The 19526-nt window shown below is 43.8% G+C and overlaps 1 protein-coding gene across 1 annotated transcript in view; it reads left to right on the forward strand.

Moving 5' to 3' along the window:
* PTPN20 (protein tyrosine phosphatase non-receptor type 20) overlaps positions 1-19526 on the forward strand; it is a 62439-nt gene that overhangs the window by 11107 nt on the left and 31806 nt on the right. The window contains exons 4-6 of the mRNA XM_063127392.1: positions 7514-7626; positions 14148-14296; positions 17653-17743. Of these exons, the coding sequence (XP_062983462.1) occupies positions 7514-7626; positions 14148-14296; positions 17653-17743 (353 nt within the window). The remainder of the gene's footprint in view (positions 1-7513; positions 7627-14147; positions 14297-17652; positions 17744-19526) is intronic.

Below are 19526 nucleotides of genomic sequence, written 5' to 3' on the forward strand. Positions count from 1 at the left end.
GCTTTGCTATGTTTCATACTGTCATGGTCATGCCTGTTCCCCCTGGCATTCACACGTGCAGGCAAGCTGACACGAGACATTCACATCAGTGAAACTTCTTTTATTGAGGAAATCCCATGGCAACGGGCTTAATGATTACACACTAATGATTACACACCAAAACACACTTAAAGCTGAACGATGGTTAGAAAGCTTTAGGCTCCTTTTCTGATATGATCCTTAAGGCAATCACTCAGGGGGTGTTTAGGGTCAGCCACCATCCGATTTGAGCTTCTCCAGATGCCGCATATGCTGACACCTCAAGGGACATGGCCACAGCCTAAAACAAAATCCCAGGGAGGGGTGTGCTCTGAGCCACCAGATCCAGGAAGAGAATCTCAGCCTGCCACAACTGAACTGACCCTGGTTACCATGACCACAGGGAAGGTAACATCTCAGGGCCACGAACTCCCTTGTATGTAATGTTAGCTCTGGGGAGCTCTTTTGCCACCTGAAGCCGCACGCATCCAATCCCCAGCAAATGCAAGTCCAAGTCTATGAAAAGCCTCACAGTACTTTTCATGGCACAGTTCGTAGATATCCAAAGTCCAAATAGCAAAGCGTCCATGTGCAGAGTGCTTTCAAAGTCCCAACTGGAGATGGAATCCAAAGCAGGGGGAGGTGAGGCATTTCATCAAGAGATGAAACCTAGCAAAGCTTTTTCAGCTTTGCACCTGTTGGGTTGTGTTTATACTCTTTCCTCACCCGAGAGGAAAGAGTCAGCGAATTCAAGCTTACTCCCTCACGCTGCTGTAAAGATAAGTTCTTACGCCAAGAAGGTTAATAGGAGTATAGCTTTACTTTTCAGCATTGACAATAGAACAACATACAATTCATTACATTGCATATTCAGATTGCATAGTTCTTCTTCCTTTCTTCTGAGAACTTTTAAACAATCTTTCCTACCAGCAATTAGTCTCTGGGAGTTTCAGTTTTCAGACCTTTTGCTTTGAAGCTTTCCTCCCGCGCCAGCCAAGCGATGTGGTATCAACAACCTTGTTTCCAACTCCTTCTGCAGCAATTTTCATTCACCGATTAGTTCCTTTCATCCATTCTTTTCCTCCTTCTGACCCCCTCCTCCAACTGTTTAAGACACTCCCTTTTTAAACTGTTAGCAAACTGACATCAATTAACTGAGGTGTTTCTTGCCTTCATTACAGACACCTGCCTAATTTGCTGCTGCGTTTCTCTACTTTCAATCTTTAACTATACCCATTCTTTGTAAAATATACATTTGATTATTTACACAATTTCAAAATATCAAAAGCACCAACATTTAAGGCCTATTCAAAGCCACTTGACAGACAGGTCCTCTGTCCTGTAAGCCATGCCCATGGGCCAACAGGGCAGGAGGGGACTCGATGGCCTTGTAGGCTCCTTCCAACTCTGCTAGTCTATGATTCTATGAGTATGAGTAACAGCTTCCAAGAGCAGCCCCCCTCCTTTTCAAACACTCTCAAGTTCCCAGAGAAGCAGCAGCTTCAAGGCCGCAACAGGGAGTAAGCAAGCTAGATGCTGTGGGAACTTCTTGCAGAGATAAGCTTGCAGAGACATCTGACTTTCTCAAATTATTTCCTAATAAATCTACCTACTAGGTACAAGGCCGGCCTTGTACCAATACCTGACAACAGGGGGCAAAGAGAGGAAATGAGATGTAAGAGCAGCCATGGGTCTGATATTATTATTATTAGTAGTGCTGCTGCTCAGTCATTCATAATATCGGGCTTAGGGGCACCTATTCCGCTACAGAGAGTGAGAGATGGGTGCGAGGGTGGAAGTTTGTATGTCTACTCAGAAGTAACTCCTCCATTTCACTCAGAAGTAACTCTTCCACATGAGCGAGGGGAGGAAGCCTGTTGATTCAAAGCTTCACAGCTATGACAGAGCACAGCTGAGAGAGGGTGGGCGCCTGTGAATTCGAAGCTGCATAGCTTCATAGGTGCACAGAGGCATCCTTACACTTTAATCATGTATGGTATGTTTTGGGTGACCATATGCCCAGATTTGCCTGGACATGTCTGGAAATCCCGCCCCCAAGCGGGATCCGGGGGGAGATTTCAAAATCCCCCCAAAAGTCTGGGAAAATCGCGGTCCTGGGGCCTGCGTCGCTGAGGGGGGAGGAGCGGGTGCGCGTGCGTCAGCACAGAGGAGAAGGGGAGGGCGTCACTGGGGGCTGGGGGCTGCGAGGCCATTCTTGGAGAACGGGTCTCCCAGCTCCTCCCCCCCAGCGATGCAGACCTCCTCCTCTGTGCTGGCGCACGTGCGTCAGCACAGAGGAGAAGGGGAGGGCGTCGCTGGGGGGCGGGGGCTGCGAAGCCATTCTCGGAGAACGGGTCTCCCAGCTCCTCCCCCCCAGCGACGCAGACCACCTCTTCTGTGCTGACGCACGTGCGCCAGCACAGAGGAGGAGGTCTGCGTCGCTGGGGGGGAGGAGCTGGGAGACCCGTTCTTGGAGAATGCTCCTGCCCGGCACCAGGTGATGCTGGCCTGGTGCCGGGCAGGCTGGAGGCCTCGTTTCAAGACTTCTGGGAACGGGTTCTCTAGCTCCGCCTCCCAGCACCCGGGCCTGCAGCTGCAGCCAGCGTGCGGGGCGTGCCTCGGCTGGGCCCGGGCTTCCTCCCAGCACCCGGGGCTGCAGCTGCGCCCGCCACACGCGGGGCTCGCCTCGGCTGGGCCCAGGCTTCCTCCCAGCGCCTGGGCCTGCAGCTGCACCCAGTGCACGGGGTGGGGTGGGGAGTTTGATTCAGATCGGCCCAGGAACTTCTGAGAATAGCTCCCCTCCCCTCCCTGCCTCAAGCAGAGCCCAGGTGGACAAAGCAGCAGCCCAGTTCAGTTCATCAGGAAACAAGGTACATGGCTGTGGCGGGCTTGCTTCCTCCCTCCTGCTTTTTATGGTTTTAAATTTTGTGCATTTGTTTTTAACATTCACTGTTTTAAACTTTTGTAAACCACCCAGAGAATTTCGGCTACGGGGCGGTATATAAATGTAAATCATCATCATCGTCATCATCAACAACAACAACCCTGTGAGGTGGGTTTGGGAGTGTGTGACTGGCCTAAAGTCACTCCATGGCTGAGTGGGGACTAGAACCCGAATCTCCCAGCTGCCAGTCCAACACTTTAGCCACACTAAGATGATGATGATGGTGGTGGTGGTGATGCCTTGGGTGAGTAAGTATTGTATTTTTGATGTTATTTTATTGTTTGCCTTGGGGGGTGTTGCTGTAGATTATTATTATTTTGCCTTTAGTGAGTGTGGGATGGATTTATCCCCCACCCCCAGTTAAGTATGTGTGGAGTTTTTTTTTTTTTTAGATTGTCTTGGGGAGGGTGTGGAGTTTTTTCCATGCTGGGTGAGTGTGTAGGGGTGTGTGGATTTTAATTTTTATTGTCTTTGATGAGCATATGTGAGGTGTGTATTGCTGTTGTTATTTTACCTTGAGTGTGTGTGTGAATGAATTTTTATTTTTGACTTAAGGCTCATCTACACCAAGCAGGATATTCCACTATGAAAGCGGTATATAACATGCAGGATCTACACTACTGCTTTATAGTGGTATTGAAGTGCACTGACAACTGTTGGGGCCCATTGACATGTACCATATATTGCTTTCATAACCGCTTTTATAATGTAATATCCTGCTTGGTATAGATGTGTCATGGGCCCCAACAGTTGTCAGTGCACTTCAGTACCACTATAAAGCAGTAGTGTGGCTCCTGCCTTTTATACACCACTTCCATACCACTTTCATAGTGTTATATCCTGCTTGGTGTTGATGAGCCCTATGTCTTTGAGATTATGGTTATTTTACAGTATGGCTTTCTTTTTATTGTACTAGATTTATTGTGCTTCATTTGTTAATATGAATTTTCTGCTTCATTTGTTAATAATGCTCCTTCTCTTGCTGGTGATGGTGATAATGGATGCTGATTCTAATATTAATAATGCTCCTTCTCTTGCTGGTGATGGTGATAATGGATGCTGATTCTAATATTAATAATGCTCCTCCAGTTGCTGGTGATGATGATAATGGATGCTGATTATAATATTAATAATGCTCCTTCTCTTGCTGGTGATGATTGCTAGTTGTGGTTGTTTATTATGTTATAAAAATAAAGAAATGGATTTATATAAGTGTTAATTCTTTTTTTAGTATTTAGTATATTATTATAGTAGTTGTGTGCCTTTGGCACTCATTGGTTGCTATCATTTACTTTTTGTGAACCACCCAGAGAGCTTCGGCTATTGAGCAGTATAAAAATGTAATAAATAAATAAACGTGACCGAGGCCACGCCCCCTTGGGGGCCGGACATGTTGAGTTGGCTCCGCCTTGGGGGTGGGCATGTTGGGGTGGCCATGCCTCCTGAAGGCGGCCATTTTGTCCTCCTTTTTGGTTTCCAAAATATGGTCACCCTAGGTATGTTTTTAATCAATTTTAATGTGTATTTTATATCATGTTTTTATACTTTGAATGGTTTTAGTCTTTGTGAGCCGCCCAGGGAGCTTCAGCTGTTGGGGGATATAAAAATGCAAATAATAATAATAATAATAATACACTGCTACGCTGGTGTTGACCAGAAGGGGGAAAATACTTTCAGAGCCCCATTGATAGCTGCTGAGCTTCATCACACCTATTTTCCCCCTGGTTTGCCTCTGCATTTTTACCTCCATTTCATAAGTGCAGCGTTCCTCCCTTTCATATTAATGGCAGCCTTCGTCTCTCACTCATTGGAGCTGCTATGGGAAATAACCAAAATGTTTACAGCTCCCTCATTTTTAAAGATAAAGTGATGAAACTTGGGACCATGAGAGCTCTTAAGTAGGGCTTTAGGCATGCAAAGTTGGAATCAGATTGGTTCATTCCTTGGTTTTTTAGGAATTTTTAATTTCTCCCTCCTGATGTAATTCCTTCCCATTAATACACACTCACCTCTCCAAATCTGTGCAGGGGTGCATTAAGACAGAATCGGAAGTGTGTGTGCCAAATTTGAAACAGATCCATTCATGCCTTGATTTTAAGGAATTTTTAAAATGGAAATTAACAAAAATGCTTACAACTGCATAATTTTTACAGATAGAGAGATGAAACTTGGCACTCTGATAGCTCTTAAGGAGGACTTTAGCTATGGTGACCATATGAAAAGGAGGACAGGGCTCCTGTATCTTTAACATTTGTATTGAAAAGTGAATTTCAGCAGGTGTCATTTGTATATATGGGGAACCTAGTGAAATTTCCTCTTCATCACAACAGTTAAAGCTGCAGGTACCCTGCCCTCTTCTAAATCTGGTCACTCTAGTATAGCTCCTGCAGCTTTAACCGTTGTGACGAAGAGGAAATTTCTCCAGGTTCCCCATATATACAAATGACACCTGCTGAAATTCCCTTCTCTATGCAACTGTTAAAGATACAGGAGCCCTGTCCTCCTTTTCATATGGTCACCCTAACTTTAGCCATGCCAATTTTGAATCAGATCCATTCATGCCTTGATGTTTAAGATTTTAAAAAAACAACAACAACACCTCAAGCCATTCTCCTGATACTCCACCAATATGAAATTCCACCTGCTTACATTTGTGGAGGATCTGTTTTCCTTTACTTTGATAATGCACACCTGTGTGTCTCCAGTTCATAAAAATAGAGATCTGCTGGGGTCCTCAGGGACATGGACTCCATCTCCCGCCCTTCACTCTGGCTTTGGTGTCTAGCGATTTACTGATTGAACGTTTCATCGGCTGGGCTCCATTTCTGCAGGCAATGAGGGTGGGGTTAGAGCAGTAAAAAGTCCATTCAACAGACTAAGCACAAGTCCATTTGTTCAAACATGGCGTGCTGTAGGAGAAGAACTGCCCCGCCCTCCCCTTTTATCAGCAAGATTCCATTCAAAGCACACACACACAACAAAGGAAAAAGCCAGAGGACAGCAATACATGGAGTCTTAAGGGTGCATTAAATCCTCTTGGGGAAAATAATCCAGACTTTCCCCACACCAAAATAATATGCAAAACAGAGGAAAAGAGGTTGGATGGGTGCAAGTCGGGGATGAAGTCATGTGAGTCCCATGCTGCAATGCCAGATACCAGACAAGGCGAGAGTGCGTTAAACCGCTGGTGTAGTAGAGCTTACTATTTGCTGCACATTACAGCCGTGTAACTGATCCTGCAAAGTTTCAGGGCAGGATATTCCACATTCAATCCTGCCCATGTATTGCAGTGGTTGCTGCTTCACAACTGCAATTCTGTGGGTTTTGGCGGGGATCAGCAATGAAAGTGGTGCCGTGTTCATGGTCCCCAAGTCTCATTGAACTCAGTTGGGTTGCTTCAGAGTAGATGATCTACAGAGCTTTGCAGTTGCAGTCAGTATTGCCCTCTTTTTCCTGGGGACAGAGCATTACATTAAGTGCAGTGGAAAGCCACCCCTATAGCTCTGCTTCTAGTTCATCATGTAAGAGACATGCCTCAAACACCAGAGAGCCCTAACGTAGAAGCACCCAGACCCTAAATGTAATGATAGATAGAGATGAAGAGTATTGGCAAAAAACCCTGAAGTTGGGAAGGCCGTGGTTGAAATTTGCTGCTGCGATGAATTCACTGGGAGACTTTCAGCAAGTCACTCTCCCCACTCACTTTCAGGCACCTATCCCCACCTGCACAAGGAAACTAACAACAACAACAACAACAACAACAACAATTACCTACCTTACAGGTTTGTTGGAAAGATTATCATAAACTAAAGTATGTGAAGTACTCTGAATGCTCAAAAGCACTATATAAATGCTAAGTATTAGTCTTAAGAATTTCTGCATCTGTATTAGTTGCTGTGATTTAGATTCAGATCTCCCAAGTCCAAATCTTAACATTCTCTTACAGACAATGATGATAATTCTGTCACATCATGACCTGGGAAAGCACCGCCATTGCTCACACAATTTACAAGTCGTGTGTGTGTGTGTGTGTGTGTGTGAGTGGAGAGAGAGAGAGATGTTAAGATGGTGGCCGTCACTCAATATGACGCAGGGAGTCACTATTATATGCCAGGAATTGAAGCCCTAGACCTGAGACCTGATAAGTAAGAATTCAGCAAGCCGAAGGAAGCCAATTATAAGAGACCAGCTAGAGTAGCAAAGATATATTTTCACAACAACCTGGAACAGATAACGAGGATATCCTCTGATCCTAACGAGGATATCCTCTGATCCTAATGAAAGTTTCCAAGTCAGGCTTTCTCATTGATCTGAGCAACAAAAGTGTTCCTTCTGGGAATTGCCTTTCTGAACATTTAGGAGGACCTGGGTTTGACAAATGATATTCTGCTGCAATGGAAGTTCCCTGGTTCTGTACAAAGAGAAAGGGGAACACATAACTTGCTTGGAGGTCATTCCATTCTAGTGCTGTTGAGTATGAAAGTGCCTGACTTACAGCAGTTGTTGCCATTCCCAATACAGAGTGTTGTCATTGATATTTTTGTTTTAAAGTCTGCAGAAATACAGCCTTAAAACACCGAAGAGGGAGGAAACAGCAGAGACAGATGATTGCATGAGCAATGAAGATGAAGGCATAGCCCAGAGACTGTCTACCATGCCCAGAGGTACCTACTTGCATTAGCTGCTTTTGCATCACACTGATTTTTTGGTGTCATTGGAGCAAACTCATCTGCATTGTCTAGAACAGCTTTCACCAATCTGGTGCCCTGAGGGTAGTTTTCTTGACTATTGGTCATGCTGGCTGTGGCTGGTTGGAGTTGAAGTCCAAACACCTGGAGGCCGCTAGGTTGGGGAAGGCTGGTGTAGAAGTTGTGATTTTGATTGCTTGTAATGGGTGAATAGCAAGTGATAACTGTGAAGACGTTTGCCCATTTGTTACATATCTTCAAAAGTCAAGCTCTGATAAATCCATTTGCCAGGATAATTATGGAGACAGATAGGCCTTGCTAGTTCTAGAGAGTGCATGAGGTGATAATGAGGTGCTACAGAGGGTCTTCTCTGTAGCGGAACCCACTTTATGGAAGAACCTCACCCATGCAGTTCAGGAGGCGGAAAATGTAACATGATTTAAATACCTCCTGAAAACACATCTTTTCACGCAGGCTTTCCCTGGGCTGTAACTGCTGATGGGTTTATTTTGGTTTTACATGGCATTTTTAAACTTTTAAAGATTTATACTATGTTTTGATCTGTTGTGATTTATGGTTTTAATTCAGCTATTGGGCAGGATAGAAAGGTAATCTCTACCTAAAAAGTGGAAAGTGTGTGTGTGCAATATATGTCCGGAAATGTTTACCCACTTCCAGATTAGTTCGGATCTTGAAATTTGGCATGCTGATAGGTCTGGTTGTACAATGTACCAGAAAAATATAAAAACACAGAATTTTGGGTTTGAAATATTTTTAAAGAATTTAATAAAAACGAAGGCTTATGCCTACAACTCCCAGCATGCCTTAGGTTGGAGACTAGACTTACTGGCCTTTGGTGGCCATTGTGAGTGCATGGGCAGGTTGCAGCTGCATGTCTTTCACAACCCTAACTCCTAAGTTTGGTCCCAAGTAGTCAACCCAATTCCACATAAAAGGAAACAACCCACATAAATGGGCAGTGTCCATTTGCGGTGCTTTCTCCCACCATCTGTGTGGTTTCAAAATCATAACTAGATACAACAGTGTGACTTTGAAGAAGCGATGCTATTCCTTGATGTTCTAGCAAGGAGCAGCATTGGCAACAAGAGGATGTCTCAGAGGATGCAGGAAACTGCGGAATGCCAAAGGCATGCTGGGAGGTGTAGTACTAACATGCAGCGTGGCTGATTTTAAATAAAGCATGGGTTAGCAAACCAGGTCACTATCTCTCAATCCTAACTCAGCTTCCACTTTTCTGACCTCTCATTAATTGTCCTTGTTCTCTAACTTTCTCTAACTGCCACTAACTCCACCCACCATTCAATTCTAGCCTCAGCTATCAGTCATTCCTCCATTCACTCTTCTGTTTCAATGGTATAGTCAAGCTTTTACATAAAAATCATAAACTTTATTCAGTAATTCTTGCAACTGTTCTGGAATGCTGTGGTTTAGTTATAACAGGGAGAAAACACAGCATAAAAATCTCATCAAGTTAAAAGGCCTTGGGAAATAAAAATAATAATAAAAAAATCACTTGGCAATGGAAAGCCATTAATGCAGTCACTAGGCAAGCCTGCCTGAGAAAAAGAAATCCATAAACAGGGTGCCACAACTAAGAAGGCCCGCTCTCCAGGTCGTCTCCACCACACCTCAGATGGTATTCAAAGATTAAGATGTTATTCGAGGAGCTAGGTTTGCGCCTACAACCCCAGCATGCCTTGGGCAGGAGGGGAGATTTACCAGGCTTTGCCGGCCATCATCTGGAAGTGGTTTGCCACGCTGGGCCTGAAGGGAGAGTGCCTGGGTCCGGCTGCCTCAGTCACTAGGCACCATCAGGAGTGGGAGGATGCAGCTCCGGCCCTGTCACTGACAGCAACTACTGAGCTAACTGTCAGTCAGTCAGCTGGCTGGCTCCCTCACGGCCTACCTACAGGCACCGATTGCGCAACGCAGCGTGGACCAGCTCGGTCAGACTTGCTGGCCCCAGTGCTTCAGTCCCACTTGCTGCACTTTTGGGCTGAGCTGGCGCCAGTGGTGCGGCAGGCGCTGCTGGACTCACTGGCGCTGCTGCTGGGTGAGCTGGGCACGCATTGCTGGTGGGCGGCGGGTGGTGACTTGTTTGCAAGAGCACGGCACAGAGACCCTGGATGGGCACTTGAAGCTGGTCCCACCAGAGTTCCTCGGCAGCACTTGCAGGAGCGACCCGGCCACTCTGCAGCGATGGGACGGAGAAGGTAGGCGGGGTGGTGGGTCCCTCTTTTACTTGCTGCTGAAAAGATCCAGGGACTGGCCCCATCGGGGAAAAATCTGCATATGCTAATTTGCATCTCTGCATGAGGTGAAGCCAAGCAATTGACTTTGCATCCCAATGATCTCATTTATTTGCACCATGTCCCAGATCGGACCCCAAAGTCACAGGAAAAGTTCTTATTTCCTTAAACGGAAAAATTAAAAGGTTTTACTTTGGGGAAGTGTTGCATGTGTGGGGAGGGGAGGGTGAATTCTCCCCTTGAAAATCACCCCTCCACATGACAATTAGGCTGGGGGACGCTGGGAGCTGTAGGACTTTTTTCTGTCTCGATATGCCTTGGATGGCACCCTTGGTTACCCCCTTTTCTCCTCTTCCTCCTCTTGAGATGCTGCTATGGCAGAAGAAGAACCGAACACTTTCCCACCCTGGTCTTCTTTCCTTTTCCTTTTGCACCTGCTAGTCTCTCCGTGGTCATGTCATGGATCCCGCTCATTCCCCCCCCAACCCCTGCGCTTTCAGCCGTGGCTGCATCGCTGTCCCCAGGATGCAGCATTGGACTTTGGCTTTTAATGTTCTCCTTGTTACAGCTGCCTTAAGTCATGCGACACTGGTGGCATAATAAGGGTGGGGGGATAACGAACTGCCTTGCTCTTGGAGCTGGGCCATTCCTCATTTAGACATGCCCATTTAATAATAGTGCCTCGACCCTCTTTGCTTGCACCCCTTTGTAAAAGACGGCCAAGGAATGATACATGAAAGGAGACCAAAGCTCTGGAGTGCTCTGTGCATGCCAGAGGTGCCTTTGCCCTGGGAAAATTCTGGAGCAGATTATAAAGAAGTCAGTCTGTAAGCACCTTGAAAACAATGTAGTGATTACTAGAAGCCAACATGGATTTGTCAGGAACAAATCCTGTCAGATTAATTTGATCTCATTTTTTGATCAGGTGGGATCTTTGTGGACTGTGGGAATGCTGTGGATGTCATATATCTTAACTTCAGAAAAGCTTTTGACAAAGTGCCCCATGATATTCTGATTAACAAACTAGCTAAAAGTGGGCTAGATGGAACAACTATTAGGTGGATTCACAGTTGGCTACAGAATCGGACTCAAAGAGTGCTTATCAACGGAACCTTCTCAAACTGAGGGGAGGTAATGAGTGGGATACCATAGGGCTCAGTCCTGGGTCCAGTGCCCTTCAACATTTTTATTAAAGGTTTAGACGAGGAGGTGCAGGGAACGCTTATCATATTTGCAAATGACACAGAATTGGGTGGGATAGCTAATACTCTGGAAGACAGAAACAAACTTCAAAGTGATCTTGATAGGCTGGAGTGCTGGGCTGAAAACCACAGAATGAAATTTAACTGTTTTCGCAGTTTGGGGGTGCTCCTGGATCCGTCGCTCCAAATGACAGCCCAGATGGATGCGACAGCCAGGAGTGCCTACTGTCAGCTTCGGCTGATACGCCAGCTGCGCCCCTTCTTAGAGTCAGAAGACCTAAAGACAGTAGTGCACGCGCTGGTAACCTCAAGGCTTGACTTCTGCAATGCACTCTACACAGGGCTACCATTGTATCTAGTTCGGAAACTTCAACTAGTTCAAAATATGGCAGCCAGGTTGGTCACCAGTACATCTAGGGATGAGCACATTACCCCAACATTAAAATCACTCCACTGGCTGCCAATTAGTTTCCGGGCAAAGTACAAAGTGTTGGTTATCACCTTTAAAGCTCTACATGGTTTGGGTCCAGGTTACCTGCGGGATCGCCTTCTCCCATATAGTCCGCCCCACACACTCAGGTCCTGTGGGGTGAACTTACTTCAGTCAGCTAAAACTAGGCTGACATCATTTTCCCAGAGGACCGTTTCTTCTGTCGCCCCCAGATTGTGGAATGGCCTGCCGGAGGAGATTCGTAAAATTAACTCTCTGTGTGATTTTAAGGCAGCTTTAAAGACTAGCCTTTTCCAGCAGGCCTATCCAGATCTATGTTAAATCATGAATTTTTAAGATGTATTGATTCCTGTTCTAATGTTGTTCCCTGCCTTGATCCAAAGGGAGAGGCGGGTAAGAAATAAATTATTATTATTATTATTATTATTATTATTATTATTATTATTATTATTGATAAATGCCAAGTTTTTGTGAACCACCCAGAGAGCTTCGGCTATTGGGCAGTATAAAAATGTAATAAATAAATAAATAAATAAATAAAGTTCTACAGCTCGGAAATAGAAACCAAATGCACAGTTACTACTTGGCTCAGCAATACTACAAACAAGAAGGATCTTGGAATTGTTGTAGATCACAAGCTGAATATGAGCCAACAGTGCGATATGGCAGCAAGAAAGGCAAATGCTATTTTGGGCTGCATTAATAGAAGTATAGGTCCTCTGGGTAATAGTTGTCAGCCTTGTTTTTGGTCCTGGATGACTTCAACATCCCATTCGAGACCGGTTTGGCAGGTGCAGCCAAACACATTCTTCCCAGCCCTTGTGAGATGCTACCTGTCCCTTGCCAGCAGTCCATCTTCCAAATAGCATAACCAGAATCCAAAACTCTCACTTCAGCACCGCCTTCATAGCCAGTCATTCACCCTGAGTATTTTTCTTTCTCTTTCTGTTCCTCTTCCAAGAACTGGGAGGATGGATGAGAAAACTATCTGGGTCCCAAAGTTCTGGAGTTTCCTTCTCAGAGCTTCCAAGTCTGACGTGATTTGTACTTATTCTCTCAGCTGAAATACAACCTTTTGTTTTTAATTAGGAAAAAAACTATTTTACAAAGAAATGTTACCATTTAAACTGCTAGTCTGAAGTATGAACTCCATGAAAGTAAAGGCAGGCCTCTGCTGGAGTCTTTACCCCCAATTTCTCCCCCCCTTTTTACTCTTTCTTTATTTGCTATTTAATTCCTTGCTGATTCAAGCTAATTGTCTGCTTTCCCAGTCCCTCAGGCAAGCAGACATTCTGGCAAACTGACACAGGACACCCAAATCATTGAGACTTCTTTATTTCAAGGAATCTCACAGCAAAAGTGTAATGGTTACACACTTCAGAAATCATATAGCTGATGGTCAGTAGCTATAGGCTCCAAGAAATTCCAGAACAGTCAAATCACTACTAGTATAACAGAGATGCCCATCAATGTGGCTTCCCTGTTTTTTATCTGCTACTATCATACTCCCTTTATACAAATCTATGGTGTGACCACACAATATTGTGTATAGTTCTGGATCTTTAAGAGCTGGAAAAAGTGCAGAAAAAGGCAATTAAAATGATTAAGGGGCGGGAGCATCTCCCCTATGAAGGAAGGTTACATCAACTGGGATTGTTTAGCTTGGAAAAAAGGAGGCTAAAGGGGGACATGAGAGAGGTGTACAAAATTATGCATGGTATGGAGAGTGTGGATAGGGATGCACTTTTTTCCCTCTCTCAAAATACCATGAAGCCTATTGCTGGTAGATCAAGGATAAATAAGAAGAAGTACTTCTTCACACAGCAAGAAGTTAAATTATGGAACTCACTACCACAAGATGTAGTGGCGGCCACCAATTTGAATGGCTTTAAAAGGGGGTTGGATAAATTCCTGGAGGTGAAGGCTATCAATGGCTACTAGCCATGATGGTTGTGTTCTATTTCCGGTATTCGAGGCAGTAAGCCTGTGTGCACCAGTTGCTGGGGAACATGGGTGGGAGGGTGCTGTTGCACCATGTCCTGCTTGTTCATCCCTGGCTGATTGCTGTTTGGCCACTGTGTGATCAGAGTGCTGGACTAGATGGACCCTTGGTCTGATCCAGCATCAGGGCATTTCTTATGTTCTTAATATAAAATGTGTGCAACTCTATGTTGCTCAATATTCTGTGGTGGTTCTTGATGCTTGAAATCAATGAGGAGATAATCTATTACGTGGGTAAAAAAGATCTTCCTAGTTCATCACAATAAAAACTGTTGTAAGTATATCATATACTGTAGCTATGGAGTCTTATATTAGTATCTTCATAAGGGCATCCCTTGTCCAAAAGCCTACAAGTGCCTGACTGTTCCCTAAGCCAATGCAGATGCTCGTGTCTGGAGCACCTTCTTCCACCCTCTCTTACCTAAGGCTGAGATCAGCATAGCAATCTTTGAAAACTTACTCCATGGGTCAATGGCTGAGATGGGACTAGAACTATCTGTCCGGGGAGAACCATGCCCACAGGCCCTCTCTAACCAGAAAGGAACCATTATTTCTTTTTTGTCAATTCACTAGGGATCACACTTGTCAATGAAGAGGAATTGACTCAGCTGGCTCAGATTAATCCATCACCGTCAAAAAGTGGACTACGATATAATACTGAAAATCTAATCCAGAAACTTCAGAGGCAGATTGAACAGCAAGAGGTCCTGACAGAGTTTATGGTGAGTTCCCTCAACTCAGTTTTATGCCTTGCTATAAAAACAGAAACAAGCAGAAATATTTCCCTCTATGTGGAGATCATTGTGACTCCAGTGAGACAGGACATTTCCACATTCACATTGAACCATTTTCTGCCTACAGATCCCCCCTCCCATCGTTTCCACTTCATGTGGACAGTTTCTGCTCACATCATTGGAAAAAAATGATTGTGAATTTGCTAAGTCCCAACTGCTTTGAAGGATTGCTGAAAAAGAATTACACCACACTTACCTACTTCTGGTGACAATTTCACACACACTGTGCACTGGCAAAGTTGTGTTTGCCACCAACAAGTGTGCAGTCAGCAAGGTACCACGGTCCATCCATGTTTGCAAATATAGGTTTGTCAGTTTTAAGCCATGATAGGTTAATAAGCTGCTCACAGTAACTTATTATGAAAAGAAGCTACTGTTATCCCGCACACAATCGGGCTGTGCGTAGCTCCTTGAGCTACCAGGCATCATCTGAGTCACCCCCTGCTCTCTCTTGCCACTGTCCTCCCGCACCAGCAGTGGTCCTGTTTCGCCCATTGACAACATCACAGCAGTTTGTTTTAACCTTCCACAATATCTCAATGAAAGAGGAGAGGTGTAGGGTCAAGTACAGGGGCTTCATTGAGCACTTCCATCATCTCCCCACAAGGGGGTGGTGGCGCTAAAGTGATGGAACTTTGCAAGATGGGGATAAAACTTGACACACAGCCTCTCCTAGTCAGGAGATACCTGATGCACCATCAAAACCCTGCACAATTACACACAAAGGAGCAAAAAAACCTGGTGCATCAAAAAGGGAGTGGTGCAAATAAACCCTTGGACATTTGCAGGATTGGGACCAAACTTCATACACAGCCTCTCCTAGCAGGGATGCACACAAGGCCCATTGAAACCCTGCACTCTGATGAAGCCATGCAAGCAAAAGCACATTTTAAGCAGAAAGGAGGTGGTGACTATAAGTCCATGGAGGTTTGTGGGAGTGGGACAAATCTTCCTACACTGCATCCTCTGGCCGGGATGCACACGAGGCAAAAAGACCACCCTGCGCAGCTGCTGCCACCCAATCAAGATGGTGTTTGACGGAGCGCACCACCAGAGGAAGGGGTAGGGTAGAATTTGGCAGCAAACACAGTAGTTACTAGGCAGATCACAGAAACAGATCTTCCAGATGAAGGAGAGTGGTGGCAGTGGTTTTGACCACTATAGCCAAGCGACTCCGTAGTAGGTGATCAAAATAACCCACTGTGACCACCACACAACATGATAACCCATGATGGGTAAATAACCCGCTCTGCAGACTGTGGGTTATCAGGGTGGGTTATTTTAGCCAAATAAGCCATCATGGGTTAAAAAAACTCCCAACAGACGACACAATAATCCAGTCATTATGTTGTAGTGATGTGGAAACATCTCTTAGCTTGATTCAGAATTGAGGCAGCAATTCTGAATGTCATTGGAGAACTCTAAAAATATATATTAGGTTTCCACCCCACAAGAGAACTAAACGAACTCATAATGTTGGCTGCACCTTACCACCATTCATTATTATTTGCAGCAGCAATAGTTGGGTCTATTCATGTAAGTATCTGGCAATTTGTGGTAAGAAGGTGCTACTTTGCTCACATTTACTTTAGGCCTATATAAGTCATTTAAGATAGGGACACTCCCCCCCCCCCCCAAAAAATCAATTAGAAATCAATATGGTGGCCATCTTTCAAAATGGTGGACTCTATCTTAAAAATGGCGTAGATAAGCAGTTGAGGTGTCTTTTATAAAAAAAATTGGTTAAAAATTAAATTGTACTGTTTTAAAGTAGGTATTTTAATAAATTTGCTTAAAAACTATTTTTGATTGCATTAATTAAAAAAGAACATTTTTATTTATTAATTTTATTCTTTAAAAACTTTTCACAATCAAACATTTTAGTCATCTGTTTAAGATAGTTTAAGATGAACAACAGGAAGTTATCAGCAGATCTAGAGGCAAGACCGATCCCTAGACATATTAAAGTCGTAAAAGCTCTGAAAAATGACGTCCAACTATTTTCAAAGCTTTTCATTGCTGCCCAATACCGTGAGTTGGATCTAGACACATTTTTCCAACATGAGAATCAGCTGTTTCCCCCTTCTCTTTCTTTGGATGGAGGAATTTGGTCATGCGCAAAATCAGACCTAGCTTCCATTCTTGAAAACGTAGCAGATGGTAGTGATGAATTCACAAGTCAATGCGATGCTATTGTGTTTGATGGTGCAACTGCCCAAGGACATCAAAAACAGTGAACTCCCAATCTCCGGATGGCCTCGCTCAATGGTTTCATGTTCCATAGAGTGGGAGTTCCATGCAGGACACCAAAGACCAAGATATGGAGCAGTAGTGCTCCAGCACTACTGTCTGGAAAGAATCCTTCATGAATTACCAGAACCACCATAAAATGTTGCCTCCAAGCACTATTTGGTCAGAAGGATGTCACAGTCAATGATATCGAAAGAGGTCTAGCAGATCCAAGACACATACTAGCTCCTGGTATAGATGGGGTGATGACAGCAGTTTCAGTCCCCAAACCAGTCTGGAAAACAGACTTAAATTTGACTAGGCTTTGGGGAGGGAAGTTTTTCACCTCACTACAAACTAAAATTTCAAGAAAACAGGGTCTAGTGAGAATATAAAAGGTCTCTGTATAAACGCTAAGTGCTTAAGTTGGGGTGCTCAGGAATGCTCATGGATTGTACAGCTCCCTTGTTCCAAAGGCCCTGGCCATGGTTCCCTTGAAAAATAGCTCTTGGGAAGTTTTCTTAGGCAGGAGTGACGCTACTGCTTTATAATGGTATTGAAGTGCACTGACAACTGTTGGGTCCATCGACACATTCCATCGACACATTCCATATACCGTTTTCAAACTCCTTTCATAGTGTTATATCCTGCTTGGTGTAGATCTGGCCATAGCGTCTGAGCTGATTACTCTCCAGGATTTGGACAAAGATTAAAATTGAACTAAAACCAAATATCTAATTTGCAAAGTATAAGAAGACAGAAGAAGCTCATCCAGTGTATTAGTTTTCCTTGCAGTCTGAAGGTAACTGCACTTATCATTTTGGTGTGATTTCCTCCAAAACCACACTCCCACATATTTTTTAGATAATATTCTATTTGCAAGAGTATTCCTGTGCTTTAAAAAAATCTCTTAAAAAAGAGGCCTCAAGCATCTTTGAAATCTTAAGAGAAATATGTACTCGTATACATATTACCCATCTCCTACTTTTACCACTGATGGAAATATGCAAATACCTTCTGTAAATGAAGCATGTTTAATTTTATCTTTGTTTCAGGGTTTAGAACACATGAAGCCAGTTGATGACTGCTGGGTTGCCAAAGCACCAGAAAACCGTGAAAAGAACAGATATCGAGATATTCTTCCATGTAAGCAAAAGGAGCTGCCAGTCGTTGCTGCAGCATCTGAGAGAACGCGGGGGCGGGGGGAATGCATGATGGCAAAACTACATATAACTTGATCAAGATCCGATCTTAGCTGGGACTCAAACTCTTGGGCCCAGACTTAACATTCTCCATCAGACAACAACAACAACAACAACAACAACAATAATAATAATAATAATAATAATAATAAATTATAAACATGGGGAACCACCTCCATGGCTTACACACAATTTATAAGTCATGCATTATTCTTTTCTGTATTGCCTGTTATCCAATTTTTATCAAAATAAGTTATATATTTAATAATAACCCTACTGCACCATCTGTGCAAAGACATCTTGAATTCCAGGGTAAACATTGGTGATTTGCTGTGATTTGTAAACATAACATTTCACAGATAGGTAACATATCTACTCTTAAAAGGATGCTCATTCTCCTTGGGAACGCCTGCTGGACCGTTGGCATGGAGTTTGCTGAGTCGCTCCATCGTACTTTTGGTCTTCTAACTCAGTTTATAAGGCACCTAGGAAAAGCATTGTTTGTTCTTTTTCTCTCCCCTCCCTTTCTCCTAAGTTTTACAGTGCAACAATACTTTGTTGAAATGGGGATAGGTAGACCAGGCCACGGACATGCAAGGGGTTGACTTTCCCTAATCCCTTAATCCCTTAAACACACTATTGCATCATTACAACATTTCAGCCTACCGGAATTGCATTTGTGCAGAAATCATAGAATCATAGAATAACAGAGTTGGAAGGGGCCTACAAGAGTCCAACCCCCTGCTCAATGCAGGAATCCACCCTAAAGCATCCCTGAGAGATGGTTGTCCAGCTGCCTCTTGAAGGCCTCTAGTGTGGGAGAGCCCACAACTCCCCCTAGGTAACTGGTTCCATTGTCGTACTGCTCTAACAGTATAATAAGAGTGATAACACTCAAACCACAAGGGTATCAAAATAGCTTTCATAAATGAATATTTCAGAACTTTTACAAATGTACAAAATACAAGCACATCAACAATATTTCACAAAGCCTGCAGTATCAACATCCAATCTACATAGGTGAACTATTCACATGAAGCGTCTTGTATATAAACAGTAGTCTGGTACTATTTTGCTGTTTCGAGGGTTCTTCTTCAGTATAACGCTGAAACGTAATTCAAAAACACCATACTCAGCATTTATAAGCAATAGCATATTATTATGGAATGCAAACAAAGCAGAAAATATTGGCCTCACCCACTAAGTTTACAGAAGGAGCCATGGCTACAATAGAAAGAAACCCACCAGGGTTTATCTAAAGAAAAAAATAATGAAAATTTATCATTATAAACAATTCACAATCTCAGTAAATGATGCACAGCCATGCTGTAAAAACTATCTAAGCTTACCACCATATCATTCTCGTTTCCTCAAGCCGCTCTCAGTCCTTTAGAGGGTTTTCAAAAACGCTCCCAGATCTTATAGTATAGTTTATGTGGTTTAATTGGCTAATAAATCATCCTAAGGGAGGAAAGCTGTGAGGTCTAAAGTATTATTATTATTATTATTTATTTATTTATATAGCACCATCAATGTACATGGTGCTGTACAGAGTAAAACAGTAAATAGCAAGACCCTGCCGCATAGGCTTACAATCTAATAAAATCATAGTAAAACAATAAGGAGGGGAAGAGAATGCAAACAGGTACAGGGTAGGGTAAGCAGGCACTGGGTAGGGAAAAACTAACAGTAGAAAGTAACAGTAGAAGTCTGCACAACATCAAGTT

This window comes from Elgaria multicarinata, chromosome 5 (assembly GCF_023053635.1).
Source record: "Elgaria multicarinata webbii isolate HBS135686 ecotype San Diego chromosome 5, rElgMul1.1.pri, whole genome shotgun sequence".
In the NCBI taxonomy this organism is placed as follows: domain Eukaryota; kingdom Metazoa; phylum Chordata; class Lepidosauria; order Squamata; family Anguidae; genus Elgaria; species Elgaria multicarinata.